A 14,519-nucleotide genomic window follows, 5' to 3' on the forward strand; every position below is an offset into this window, starting at 1 on the left:
CAGTGACAGCTTTACTTCTTCTTTTCCGATTTGGATTCCTTTTATTTCTTTTCCTTCTCTGATTGCTGTGGCTAAAACTTCCAAAACTGTGTTGAATAATAGTGGTGAGAGTGGACAACCTTATCTTGTTCCTGATCTTAGAGGAAATGGTTTCAGTTTTTCACAATTGAGACTGATGTTTGCTGTGGGTTTGTCATATATGGCCTTTATTATGTTGAGGAAAGTTCCCTGTATACCTACTTTCTGGAGGATTTTTACCATAAATGGGTGTTGAATTTTGTCAAAAGCTTTTTCTGTATTTATTGAGATGACCATATGGTTTTTCTCCTTCAATTTGCTAATATGGTGTATCACGATTGATTTGCATATATTAAAGAATCTTTGCATTCCTGGGATAAACCCCACATTTGTCCATTTCTTCCAGGTTGTCCATTTTATTGGCATATAGTTGTTTGTAGTAATCTCTCATGATCCTTTGTACTTCTGCAGCATCAGTTGTTATTTCTCCTTTTTCATTTCTAATTCTATTGATTTGGACTCATACCTTTCTGCTACTACATATCTGCTGATGTAATTTCTACCGTCTGCAATGCCATTTGATTCATTCATTCATTTAATAAACAGTTACTAAGCCCCTAAAATATACTAAACATTTAGTATATCTCTGCCCTTAAAAATCTCAGGCTAAAGAGAAAGCAGAGACATAAACCAGGTAAACACAATACAGTCTGGTAAATGTCATAAAAGGGGAATGCACAGGATGCTAGGGGAGCACAGAGAAAAAGCATAAAGCAAAGACTGGAAGTGTGAGGCAAGGTTTCCTGGAGTAGGGAGCATCTAAGGTGAGTTATTAAGAAAGTCAGTGAGGTCGTAGAGTAAAAGGTATTGTAGGCATGTATAAAGCACTACTAGGCTATATATAAGTCACTCAATTGGCTAGGCTAGAGAAGGAGGAGGAGTAATAAATGACAAAACTGGAAAGGTACAAGAGGCCAATAACATGATATACCTTACATATAATGCTATGATAGCTCCATTTTAATCTAAAAGCAATAAGCAGCAGCAGGATACACTGGGAAGTATACAAGTTGAGGAATTCCCATGACCTAAATCTGAATTCAATCTCTTGTGTCATTTACTTGCTATGTGACTTTCATCAAATTTGCCTCTCTAAGCTTCAGTTTCCTCAACTATAAAACAGGAATTAATAACATCAATTTTGCCAGGATTCTAACAAGAAGTTAATTCATGTAAATCTCCTAGCACAGGGGTCAGCAAACTATAGCTTGGTTTGCCAGCAATGAATGGTTTTACATTTTTAAAGGATTGTTTATTTAACAAACAACAACAATAACGATATAGAACAGAAATCTTACATGACCCACAAAGCCAAAACATTTACTATACGGCCCTTTACATAAAAATCTTACCAACTCCTACCCTTAAGCACATAATATGCAACCAAAAAACAGTAACATTATTAAGGATTTTAAGTAGGGAATTTAAGCACTACTGAAAGAATTTTGAAAGGATTTCTCTGGTGACAATGCCTACAAAGAAACAGAAGTTAAAGCAGCAATAATGGATGTTGGGAAACAAGCAAGGAGAATGCTGCAGTAATCCATTAACTTTTCCTTTCCTCCTCCTAACTATAAAAGTGAGATCAACTTCCACCTCCTCTCTTTATCCCTGTAGGCTACAACCCCATATGTACTCTGCTATATGGTACAGCACTTAATGTTCTTTGTCACTTAGCATATTCTGCCTTCATTTGCTTGCTATTTAACCAGGCTTAAATCCCCTATAAGTGTAAGTAGTATAAGAGTAAATATTTTGGAGTCAAACAGATCTTGTTTTAAATATTAGTTTTATCAATATATAAGATTTGTTATTTAACTCGTATGGCTCCTAACAATAAGAAACAGTAACAGCTAACATATATTGAGTTTTTTAGTTTCATTTTGCTTTTTTACTTCAGACGTGCCACATACTGTTTTAAGCACTTTACAGGCATTACTTCATTTAACCCTCCCAACAACCCTGTAGGATAAGGATTATTAATTACTATCTCCCTATTACAGATGAGGAAACTGAAGCATGGAGAAGTTAAATGAGTTTCCCAAGAGCTAGAAAGTGAAGGATCAAAGACTCACATTCTTAATCAGCTAGAGAATGAGAATCATACTGTCTAATTCACAGGACTTTTCTGAACACTAATTTAGATTACATATTTAAAAGGGAAGGTGATGGCTTTCACAGTCCTTAGTACTCAGTAGTCTGATAAATATTAGATACACTTCCTGGTATAAAAGACTATATTCTGAACTTCTCTTTATTCCCCAGAATCCTGAATCTAACAGTTTATAGCCAGTAGAAGCTTAATAAATATTTATTAATAGGTTAGATATATTTTTGGTGATTCAAATTCTTATTATTTCAAGGTTATCATTCTGTACATAATTCACAATATATTATTTCATGAATTTATATGTAGATTTTGCAGAAGATTGCACTACATATAAACCTATAGCAGAACATACCTTGTCAGTTTTTTGGGTTTGTTTAAATAGAAACATTATGATCAAAGAGCTATGGATATATATGTAAAGATCCCAGCAAAGTCTGTGTATAGAAAGACATTAAGGTTGGTATATCCTAAATTTAGTTCTATTCTCTTATCAGTATTTGTAACTGGTATTATATAACTCTGAACTATTTTACTCATTTAGGGAATCTAAGTAATTTGTGAGAGAAAACTAAAAAGATTCTAAACTATAAGATTACAGAGAGAGGTTCTCTCTGCAAAAGATGACCATTAAGAAAGATAAAGTGTTGTAACTTCTATTTTGTGTCACCAGTTTCTATTGTTAATAAAGGAAAACAATATGAAAGACCACAATTACCAGGCATCTGTCTATTCAGCATGAATGATGAGTCTCTCACACAGCAAAGTGAACTACTTATTTCTTCAAAAAATTAGAAATAGGGCTTCCCTGGTGGCGCAGTGGTTGAGAGTCCGCCTGCCGATGCAGGACACTCGGGTTCCTGCCCCGGTCCGGGAAGATCCCACATGCCGCGGAGCGGCTGGGCCTGTGAGCCACGGCCGCTGAGCCTGCGCATCCGGAGCCTGTGCTCCGCAACGGGAGAGGCCGCGACGGTGGGAGGCCCACGTACCGCAAAAAAAAAAAAAAAAAAAAAAAAAATTAGAAATAAATTTTTACCTATAATGAGATTTTAAAGTAGACAGAAAAAAATTAATGAAAAGTAATAATCCTGCTACAAAAGAGGATACAAAACAAAAATTCTGTTACTACTTATCAATTTTTGCCTTGTGAACAGAAAGATTCTTGGCTAAACCCAAAGTCATTTGATTTCTTAGACATAACATAAAACACAGAAATATTTTTTTTTAACATTACCTAATCATGGGGCTTCCCTGGTGGCGCAGTGGTTAAGAATCCGCCTGCCAATGCAAGGGACACGGGTTCGAGCCCTGGTCCCGGAAGATCCCACATGCCGCGGAACAACTAAGCCTGTGCGCCACAACTACTGAGCCTGCACTCTAGAGCCCGTGAGCCACAACTACTGAAGCCCGCACACCTAGAGCCCATGAGCCCCAACAAGAGAAGCCACCGCAATGATAAGCCCGTGCACCGCAACGAAGAGCAGCCCCTACTCGCCGCAACCAGAGAAAGCCCACGCACAGCAACAAAGACCCAACTCTAACAAAAGTAAAAGATTAATTTTTTTAAATTACCTAATCAGAATGCAGCTGCATGCAACTGTGTAATTAAAATTTCAAAAAGTAAATGAAGGATAATCACCACATCAAGTGCATCATAACCTTACCTTGCAAAGCAAAATTTCCTAAGAAATCTATTAAACTTTTTAGAAAACTATGCAGAAAACTTACAAAAGTAAAACCATTGATGCTGAAATGTTTTGGGAAAAAGGTCAGGTGACAGCCAGGTTCAAAGTAAACATGGACTTCTTCATTAATCGTACACTTTTCATCACAAAGGTTTGTTCCCTTCTCTTTTTTTTGTGGTACGGGGGCCTCTCACCGCTGTGGCCTCTCCCGTTGCGGAGCACAGGCTCCGGACGCACAGGCTCAGCGGCCATGGCTCACGGGCCCAGCCGCTCCGCGGCATGGGAGATCTTCCCGGACCGGGGCAGGAACCCGAGTGCCCTGCATCGGCAGGCGGACTCTCAACCACTGCGCCACCAGGGAAGCCTCTGTTCCCTTCTTTTTAACTCTGTTTAGTACTTCATTTATGATTTAGTTTCCCTCTGCTTCCTGTGTCCCCCTCCAACCTACCTATCAAACTAAAAAAAAAAATTCTCCACACTTTTTAATTAATGTTTTTCAAAAGAAACAATATTCTCCACTGATCAAAAAACCCGAATTATCCAGAAAATCTTCAGTAAAGGATTAAGGGCCCTCCAAATGTGTATAGGGATTAATGGGAAGACAATCAGAGATCATGAAAGGGGTAGGGATGAGAGAAAAGAAGGGAGAGGGAAAAAGAAGGGGGGGAAAGCTAGCCCCTCTTTCCCAAACAAGTTAAGCATCATTATCTGCCACGTATCACTGGACTTAGCATCTTCACTCTTCTAATTCATATTTCATACTTCCCTCAAAACTCAACCTTAACACGCCTTCATGATAAAAACACTCAACAAACTAGGAACAGAAGGGAACTTCCTCAACCTGATAAACAGCATTAGCTAACCCCATTAGTTATATCATAGTTAATAGTGGAAGACTGAATGCTTTCCCCCCCAAGATCAGGAATAAGACAAGAATATCTGCTCTTGACACTGCTTTTCAACAATGTTTAGCCAGGGCAATTAGGCAAGAAAATGAAATAAAATGCATCCAGATTGGAAAAGAAGAAAAACTATACTTATTTACAGGTGACATGATCCTTGTTATACAGAAAACCAGATGGAATTCATTTAAAAAACTATTAGAACTAATAAACAAGTTCAGCAAGGTTGCAGAATACAAGATCAATACACGAAAGTCAGTTGTATTTTTTCATACTTGCAATAAGCAGCCCAAAAATGAAATTAAGAAAACAGTTCTACTTACAACAGCATCTAAAAGAATATTTAAGAGTAAATGCAACAAAAAAAGTGTAAAACTTTGAAGACTACAAAACACTGTCAAAAGAAATTAAAAATCTAAATATATAGGAAGATCCCACGTTCATAAATAGGAAGACTCATTGAATATTGTCAAGATGGCGATGCTCCCCAAATTATCTACAGACTTCCTATCAAAATTCTAGCTGGCTTCTTTGCAGAAATTGATAAGCTAATCCTAAAATTCATATGGAAATACAAGTAGATCAGTGATTGCCTAGAATTAGGGGTATGGGAGAGAATGAGGGATAACTCAAAAGAATACAGGATTTATATTTCAGGTGACTAAAATGTTCTATAAATTTTGGTGAAGGCTGCACAAATGTGAATATACAAAACACTACTGAGATGTTTTTTAAATGGGCTACTTCTATGATAAGTGAATTATATCTCAAAAATGTTGTTACCAAAACAAATCTCTCAACTTTGAGTAGTCCCTGGCCCACCCACCACTCCATTTTACGTTACTCCGTCTCAGTATGTCTGTAAACAGTTTATATTGTAGTGACTCACACTTGTTCATTTATTGTTTTGAAATAACTAAATTATATGCTTTATTTCCCTTATTCATAAGCTATAAGCTTCACAAGGGTCTCTTCTACTTCTTTCTTTTTTAGAACGAAGTATAATAATGGGTACAGAATAGGCTCTCAAATAGGCTTTTTTTTGTTGTTTGCTTGGGTTTTTTTGTTTTTTTGCGGTACGCGGGCCTCTCACTGGTGTGGCCTCTCCCGTTGCGGAGCACAGGCTCCGGACGCGCAGGCTCAGCGGCCATGGCTCATGGGCCCAGCCGCTCCGCGGCATGTGGGATCTTCCCGGACCGGGGCACGAACCCGTGTCCCCTGCATCGGCAGGCGGATTCTCAACCACTGCACCACCAGGGAAGCCCTCAAATAGGGTTTTTAATTTTCAAAATGCAAAACATTAGAAATACTTAACATGGAGAAGTTAGACTACTCAAAAATCTTCCTTTGGAGAATACAGACATATATAAAACTCCCCAGATTCCTAACCAAACTGTTCAGAATAAAGACAAATAAAACTATACCCAGAGCTGAGGTTTCACATAACAATAACCGTAAGCAGTAAAAAAGTTGCAATTCAATTAAAATTAAAGTCCAGAAATAAAATTAATGTATTAAGGTTCAGTATTAGTGCAGGTAGTCAAAGAAAGTTGTAGTATTTTCATCATGAAACATGAACACAAGTTAATAACTGAGCCTTTGTTGTTTACTTGATGATTTTATTGTTCTTTCTGGGTTAAGCCTCACAAATATTAATTATAATGACTTTAGAATTACAAAAACAGCAACAGAAAACACTAAAACACAGTAATGTCCATCTAAATGATATTTTAAAACAATAATAATAATAATGCTCTATCCCAACAGAAAAAAAGAGAATTTAAAAATATGTTTCCCATATATATACCTCTGAAACTATACCTCAGAAACTGAAATTCAAAGTCAACTGATTTCAAAGTACAAAGAGAAATAACTCAAACAGCCAGAACCCAGTAGACCACAATGGCAATCAATAACTGGATAGCAAAGGAGAGACCCACTAAAGGTTATAAAATCCAGTTGTAATGGTCTTTGTAAAATCTGTATCTTTAAATAGCTGCTGACGTTTACTTGTCATTCAAACCCACCTTGGAAGAAAAGTCCTTCTTCTCCTCCTCCTGAGGCTCTTCCTCCTTCCCTTCTCTTCCCACTACTCCCACCCCTTCACACAATTTTACGCTTTGAAGGTGGAAAGCAATTTTTAGTATTATAATTTACCTTTCGGACATAATTTCACAAATATATGCTACCATCTAAAATAACATCATGAAACGCCCCAAGCTGTCCACCACCCAGGGACTACATTCCCATCCCCCCTGCATTCAGATAAGGCTCTGTGACAAATTATCACCAATGAAGTGTGGGCAGATGTTTGTCTTTGGGGGTTCTTAAGAAATGTCCTGTGGGTAACAGGCAGGGCTCCAAGGCTCCAGGGAATGGTGGAGACATAAGATGTAAGGCGTCTGGGTTCCTCAATTACCACATGGAGGTAAGCCACGAGCCTGCTAACAAGGAGCACCTGCACTGGACTGTTATGTGAGCAAAATACAAACTTACATGTGTTAAGCTACTGAAATTTGGGAGTATATTTATTACCCTAATTAGCATTACCCAAAGTAAAACATGCATAAATCTTAAGTATTTCAATTCCCCCTAATTAAAGACATTTATAAGGGATATTTTGGAAAGATTGTTTAAAAGGCCACTTAAGTAACATTAAATTTTAAAACCTAAACAATTTTCCACCTTGATTTTACTGTAATTACTTTAAAATGATAGCAAGAGGAGTCCACTGTTAGTAATAAATTTCACTGCTCACATATCTTAACATTATTTCAGTATCACCTGTTTTCATGATTATTACAGAAAAATGTCTTCCTCAATTCTCCCAATTTAAAAAAAAAATTACAAAGTGTTTTAAAATACCATAATTCATAATGTCTAATGAAAATTACCAAATACTTAGTTAAGGGCAAAATTCACTTCCATTTTATTGTTTTTAAAGTGTTAAAAATTATCACATAGTTTTTAAGTTAAGAATTCTTCCTTTCAATATAACCACATGACAGATAATTCTGTTCACTGTAAATGCACATACACCCATAACACATACACTTTAACAAAACCATGACATTTTGCATTCTAATAAAGTTCTCCCTCCTATCCTTCACAAAAATACGTCAAAAATGTGTTGAAATTTTAGTGCTTTACTAGGTTTTTTTTTTAAGCTTAACATCGCTGATATAAATAATGATATAAGGCCTAAGGAAACCTGGTGTTAGTAAACAGAGACATTACAAACTTAAACCAATGAAACTCCTCCCACATCATCTTCACCCTGCCGTCACCAAAAAAAAAAAAAAAAAAAAGAAGAGGAAAAAAAGAAAAAGAAAAAACGCTTTATTTAACCTTTCTGTTGTCTTTACCTTAAACTCCATACCATTATTTTTTCCAGCACAATACAATTAAAATTAAATGAACGGCCCACTTATCACTCCACACAGCATAATAAAAATGGAAAATTACTGAAAGTTGATAGAAGATTTTTGCTTCCACTCAGGAAAATATTCCAAAAGTTTTTGTTTTGTTTTCTCCAGAATCAGTCAACATGAACTAAAACAATTACACAGCAATTCTTTGGTACTTATAGTTTGTGGATCTATATAAATAAACTCTAGGTCCTTGATCCTTTTTGATATTTGATTGTATTGGAACATATATGTGCTATATATAGCTTAAACAATTTTTTCCAGGGCTACATAGCAAGAACTCACAAAAACAGTAATGAAACTGAAAGATGGCCTATTCGAAAATATGAAAACAAATCAAGTATGACTAGATAGTCTCTATAAACTAGTACACTAGGGTATTTTAATGACAGTCAGTTCAAGGAAAAAGGACTTCTAAAATACATTTAACATTGTTTATATATACTTTATGCATATCAAAGGACTCAAATGTTCTGTTGTCTTGATTTTTAACTTAAGGTGACATAATATTTCTCTCAGTAATCCAGTAAGTATTTCTACGTATACATGTTTTTCAATGCCTACAGTCAGGGCTGCAAGAGAAAGAACTAGTATTTCACTAAGCAGCTACTATGCGCCAAACATATGTTTTTTCAATTTATCCTCAGGACAACCTTACTATAAACGTCTTATCTCCTTGTTACCTATGAGAAAACAGACTTACAGACAGTAGGTACCTTGCCTAAGGTAAAACAGCTAAGAAAATTGGCACAGCCAGAGTTTTGAGGTCCCTAAAACAAGTCCTTTTTCCACTAAACAACATGTGTTGTTTTTCCAGTAGTGTTCATAGAAAACAGCTCTCCACCCCTCCTGTTCTTCTGCTCACTTCCCAGTGAACAGCAGGAAACATTTCTTTGTGAGACCAGGTTCAGAAAGGAGCAATCTCTGACCATTACACAGAGCATGGCCTGCAAGGATGGAATCTGTATGACGACTTCATCCATAGGGTTTTAGCTAGATGAGCTAACTAGATGCAAATAGAGGGTTGAGTAGATAAAGAGCAAATAATCATCCAAATACCATTTATATTTGGTTCTAAAATGCACTGTATGCCTACTGACAGCAGATTTACCTCTGCAGTTGCGTTCTGCTTAAACTACTCTCAAAATAGCCTTCGAAGAGCACACACTTGGAGTAGACCATACAGGCTGCTTGATCTAGGTTTTGGATACTGTGAGGGAAAACTTGTTTGTACATGACTATCTTGCCTGACAACTAAGATAACTAGAGACAATAAGATAGTATCTCCTAAAATACAGTACTGTGCTTCCCATGTGTACAAACGGCTCAGCTAAACTCCCTGAACACAATGCATCTAAACAGCCTAAGCTGAAGAGTCGGCTGTGCTAAGGAGGATGACAGCTCCAGTAACTTCCTCTTCCTCACCGACCTCCTCAGCTCGGCGTGTACACCCCTTTCCCCCTAGGAGGCAGGATAAAACAACTTCAAATGCACGAAATCCATCCAATCCTAACACCATAGGGCAGGGAAGCCAGCTTCCACTTCTTCCCCCGCCCCTCCGAGAAAAATTTTATCTTAAAAAAAAATGCGTAAGTATTATCAACGAAAAAGTATTTGCAACGAAAAAAGAGCTGAAAATATGTACTCAGTCCCTCCACAAAGCCTTAAGGAAAGGATGAAAAGAAGGGATCTCGACACCGCGTCTTCTCGAGATTTACTGCTTTGATTCACTTTCCCTCGGGTCCCACCGCCGGCCAGGGGGGAGAGCTTGCGGTCGGAACGCCAAAATATGCCTTCGCTTCTCCTCAGGAGACGCGGGGGCGGCCAAGGCGACGGCGATCGCTGCGTCCCGCCTCGGACCCTCACCTGCCCAGGCCCTAGGCAGCGCCCTGGGCCCGTGCGGGCCCGGCGCCCCGGGAGGCGTCCGGGGAGGCTGGCGGGAGGCAGGCCGGCGGGCGGGCAGGCGGACGCCGAGGCGGTTAGGCCGCGCTGCAGGCCGGCGCGCTTCCTGCCGCGGCCCCGGGAACGGCGGCGCGGCCCCGACCCACAGCTCCCGGGCCCCGCTGCTATGTGTGTGCGGAACACACTCACCCTCCCCGGCCACCGCGGAGCAGCTCTCACCTGCGAGGCTCCGGAGCCTCGGCCACAAAAGGGGAGGGACACGCCACTCAGGGGTCCCGAACACACGGAACCCGCCCCCAGAGTCCCGGGCCCTGGGCGCGGACCATCCCCCCCGCAAGCAAACACACACACACAAACACACACACACACAGGCACGCACACCCCGGAACCTTCGCCGCTTCCGACAGAGACGTGGGTCATCCCCGCACCCGACACACACCCACTCGCTGTGGGTCCTCAGGCCGCCTCCCCACCCTCCGAAGTCCCAACTCGCACACCCCCAGGCACATCTGTCCCTCTCCCACCTCATTTCCCCGGGGACGCGCTCCTCTCCCCAACACTCTCGATCCTACTCGGAGGCACAAAAACACTCTACCTCATTCTCCTCCTCTGGCCCAGAAGGAGCAACAGCAGCCATTTCCCCGCGGCAGGGGAAACACACACACAAACACGCGCGCGTGCGCGCGCACCAGGCCCCCACAGATGCTTCCCCTCCGGAGCCACGGCCGCAGACGCAAACACAAACACCCACTGGCGGGCCTCGCTACCGCCCGCCCCGAAGGGAATCCGCCGCGGCGGCGACGGCTGGCAGGGCCCGGATCCCGGCTCGCGGGCGGACGGGCGCGCAGGGCGCCCGGGCCTGGGGTCGCCGAGGGCCTGCGCCCCCTCCTCACCTGCATTCAGCGCGCCGGGGTCCGGGCGGCGACGGCGGCGGCGGCGGCGGGGCGGCTGCTGCTGGTGCTGGTGCTGCGGCGGCGGGGGAGGCGGCGGCGGCGGTGGCGGCGGGGCTGAGGGCAGCAAAGACATGCAGGCAGCCCGCCGGGGGAAGAGGCACCGGCCGGAGGGGACGCGGGGCGGGCGGGCCGGGCCGCCTGAGCAACGGCAGAGGCGGCGGCGAGGAGGGCGGCTGAGGGGAGCGAGAAGGAGACGGATGGGGGGCTGGGAGGGGGCCGCGCCGCCGGGCTTCGGGGACGGTGACCCTGGGCGCGCAGGAGAGGCCCCGCGGCCGCGGCCGCCGACGCGAAGGGCCCTGCTGGAGGAAGCTGCGCCCCCGCAGCCGCCGGAGCCGCGGCTATTACTCGGAGAGCCGCACAGAGCCTGGCCTTGGCCTTGGCCTCCTGGCGCCGGGGCTGCCGCCGCTGCGGGGGTTGCTGCTGCGCCTGCTGCTGTTGGAGCCGAGGCTGCTGCACAGAGACGCCAGCTTTCGGTGCCTCCGCTCTCGCTCACACACGTTCACACCCCCGAGGGCCGGGGGAGAGGCGTCCGCGCGCTATCGGTATTGAGATTAATAAGAAGGTGCAGAGAGTGCGAGCAGGAGGAGGGTTGATTGACGTGGAGGGGCTGGCGAGAGTCAGTCACTCCCAGGCGCGGAGGGGTGGGGTGAGGGGGAGGAGGCGGAGCTCCAGCGCCGCGCCTTGGCCCCACCCCCGGGGCGCCGCGTTGGGTCGTGGTACGCGTGCGCGCGCGCCTGCCAGCTCTCTTACCCATTTTCTCCTTTACCCTTGCTGTTTCCTTACTCGCTTTTCTTGGCTTGAGTGACGAGCAGAGCCGGAGAGGCTGGTAGGTTATCAAAAAGCCACAGCCGCAAAGCCATGGGGGGTGGCGGGAAGACACTGGTGATCCGCCTCCGCCGATGTTCGTGCCTGGACTTGGCGCTGTTTACTGCCCGCTCGCCGGAGGCGGCCTGACCGCGAAGCCCAGCGCTGGTCTGAGTGGCGAATGGGACGCCAGGTGAGGTGAAGGAAGTGACCTGAAGGAAGAAAATGTTTCCTGACACCTTCAGTGGTTTAATTTTTTTTTTTTTTTAACGTGTAACGCCTGTAAGTTACATAGCGAGGGGTACATAAAAGAACCTGTGACGCTCTACGATAATCCCGTCCTGTTTATTTTCTGAGTCTCCCCTCTCACGGTAGAAATACATTTGTTTGGCGGTGCTAGTTACAGAATGAAAACGGCAAAATGTAAACTAGGAATAGTAATGTTTACTTGGCGAATGTGGCCTTGACATCTGAAGTTTATGGGGTTTAATTTTGGTTTCGTGGGTCAGCTTCAGCTTTTACCACGAGCAGTCCAAAAAGAAATTATACCAGCTCTAGAGGCAGACTACTGCTGTTGCAGTTTTGCATAATCTCTTTCCCAAGGCATGCCCCGGGCTTGCGTACTTACCAGTGTTGGTCAAGGGTATATTAGCAGTGTTCAGGATTTCCACCCCCTCCCCACAGGGGTGTTGTTTAGCACACCAAGCACGTGGTGTTGGTTGCGGTTAATCTTAGGCCCTATTATTGAACGTAAAAGGCCTTCATCTCTTGGGGGGGAAAGTTGCGGTAAAAATGCAAATCATCATTTAGCCAGAACTGATCAGTTATTGAAAGAGTCCACCAGAAGAACAGTTCCATCATTTTCATCTTTGTCACCCGGAAGTGTGAGTGAGTAATTGGAGAAGCCCCTCAAGACATAGAAAACTGCAGGTTACTTTGTTTCACCCCCCCCCGTTAAGTTTCCATTTCCCTCCCTAGCAACATCACCCCCTTACCAGCTTCTGCAATGGGTCTGAAAATGGCCTGAATCCTAGAAGAAGTCCCACTTATTTCTAACTATCTTGATTCTAGGCTCACATATAATGAATAATCACCTTTGGCTTTGTAAGCAACAAAGCCAAACAAGTCACTGCAGGAGCCCAGAATACGAAACCTGCCTCAGTGGCATCTTGCCACAGCATTTCTCCTTGGCGCAGAAACACTTGCCCCACGGAGAAATACTACCAAATGTTGAAGAAAAGAGGAAAATAAACACCTGAAAAATATAAATCAGATGATGGGATATCCTCACAGATTTAAGCTTCTTCAAATACCTGTAGGTATATAGATTCCTAGCTATTCATTCATATACCATAAACAAACATCTCTGGAGGGTGTAGTATATTCCAGACATTGTATTTAGCATCAGAGACACAAAAATAAGCATATGTAGTCCCTATTCTTTAGTAGCTCACAGTCATTGTAAGGGAAACAGACTCATAAACAGGAAATTCTCAGAGAACAAACCAGAAATGAAAGTATGAAAAGTAACACAAAATTAATAGTCACAGTGATGCCCAGGATAAAGCTGATGGCACTAGCAATTTCACTTGAGCCACGTGATACCTGCCAATCTCACAGGCCGAGTAGCCGTAGTGACTGGGGTGAGGAAGGAGAGAGCCTCTGTGGATGTTAAAGAAGCACAAATAAACGGTGCGGTTTGCTCGTCCTGAAGCTCACGTTTATATAGGCCATGTTCATTGTTGGCCTTTAAATTTTAAATACTAAATGCGTCACAATCCATTGAATAATTATAATTGTGACATTCAGAGTTAAGAATAGTGGATTTTATTATAAAAAGGTCAGTTGAATGCAGGTTAAGTTTAAATAATCTCTACACTCTGGGTTCTCTTTACACCATAGAAAATAGATTGACTCACTAAAAACAGGAAAGGAATATTTTCATATATTAATGAGTATAACCGTATCATCAAAAAATAGCTTGTTATTTTTCTCATTTGCAAGGAGATTGACGTTAAAGAAATAATAATTTTCAAATAGTTGGCCCTGTACAAATGCTGAGAAATTAAGTCTTTGCTGATATTTTTAAAACTCCCTCATAAGACTCCAATTCAAAGACATTCCAACAACAAAAGAGTAGCACTTAACCCATTTTTAAAAAGTAGTTTTATAGTAGATCAAAGTTTGCAACAGAATAGTAACTTGATTTTGGTAGCTTATTTTATGGGACTTTTTCATGTTTGACAGATATTGCAATTTTTAAATTAAGAGTAAATAAGAAAACAATTCTATGAAAGAGAAAGTACAGAAAAAACGTAGAGAGTTGATTTTGAACATTGCATTTTTAGGGAACTGAAAGAGGAAGAGGCATATACTGAAAAAATAAAATAAAAATTAAAAAATAACTCAAAAAAATATCTCTTTAAAGAAGTGATTTAGCCAGGTAAAAACTTTTGGCTTATGTAAGGTCTCTTTGACCAAAATGGTTTAATAGCAGCACTGTGTAAGTACAACTTGTTCTGAAAACACTTATGTTTATTCGCATTATTACAGAATTGGTTCATTACTTCTCAAAAAACAAAACTACTTGATGTTCTAGTGACCACCTGTGTCTTTTCCAAATTAGTAATTAATTTTTTTTTTTTTTTTTTTTTTTTTTT

General features: G+C 42.1%; 1 protein-coding gene across 2 annotated transcripts in view; it reads right to left on the reverse strand.

Moving 5' to 3' along the window:
* CNOT6L (CCR4-NOT transcription complex subunit 6 like) overlaps positions 1-11,322 on the reverse strand; it is a 112,613-nt gene extending 101,291 nt beyond the window's left edge. Inside the window, exon 1 of one of the 2 annotated variants that reach the window (XM_055086045.1) lies at positions 10,996-11,322. Coding sequence is in view for 1 of the 2 variants with exons in the window: in XM_055086042.1 (XP_054942017.1) it covers positions 10,698-10,702 (5 nt within the window). In the remaining variant the exon portion in view is untranslated. Of the gene's footprint in view, positions 1-10,697; positions 10,821-10,995 lie in introns of those variants that run through there. The other variant, XM_055086042.1, reaches the window with a different exon arrangement.
* Positions 11,323-14,519: the final 3,197 nt, after the last annotated feature.

Source organism: Physeter macrocephalus, chromosome 7 (genome assembly GCF_002837175.3).
Source record: "Physeter macrocephalus isolate SW-GA chromosome 7, ASM283717v5, whole genome shotgun sequence".
NCBI lineage: Eukaryota > Metazoa > Chordata > Mammalia > Artiodactyla > Physeteridae > Physeter > Physeter macrocephalus.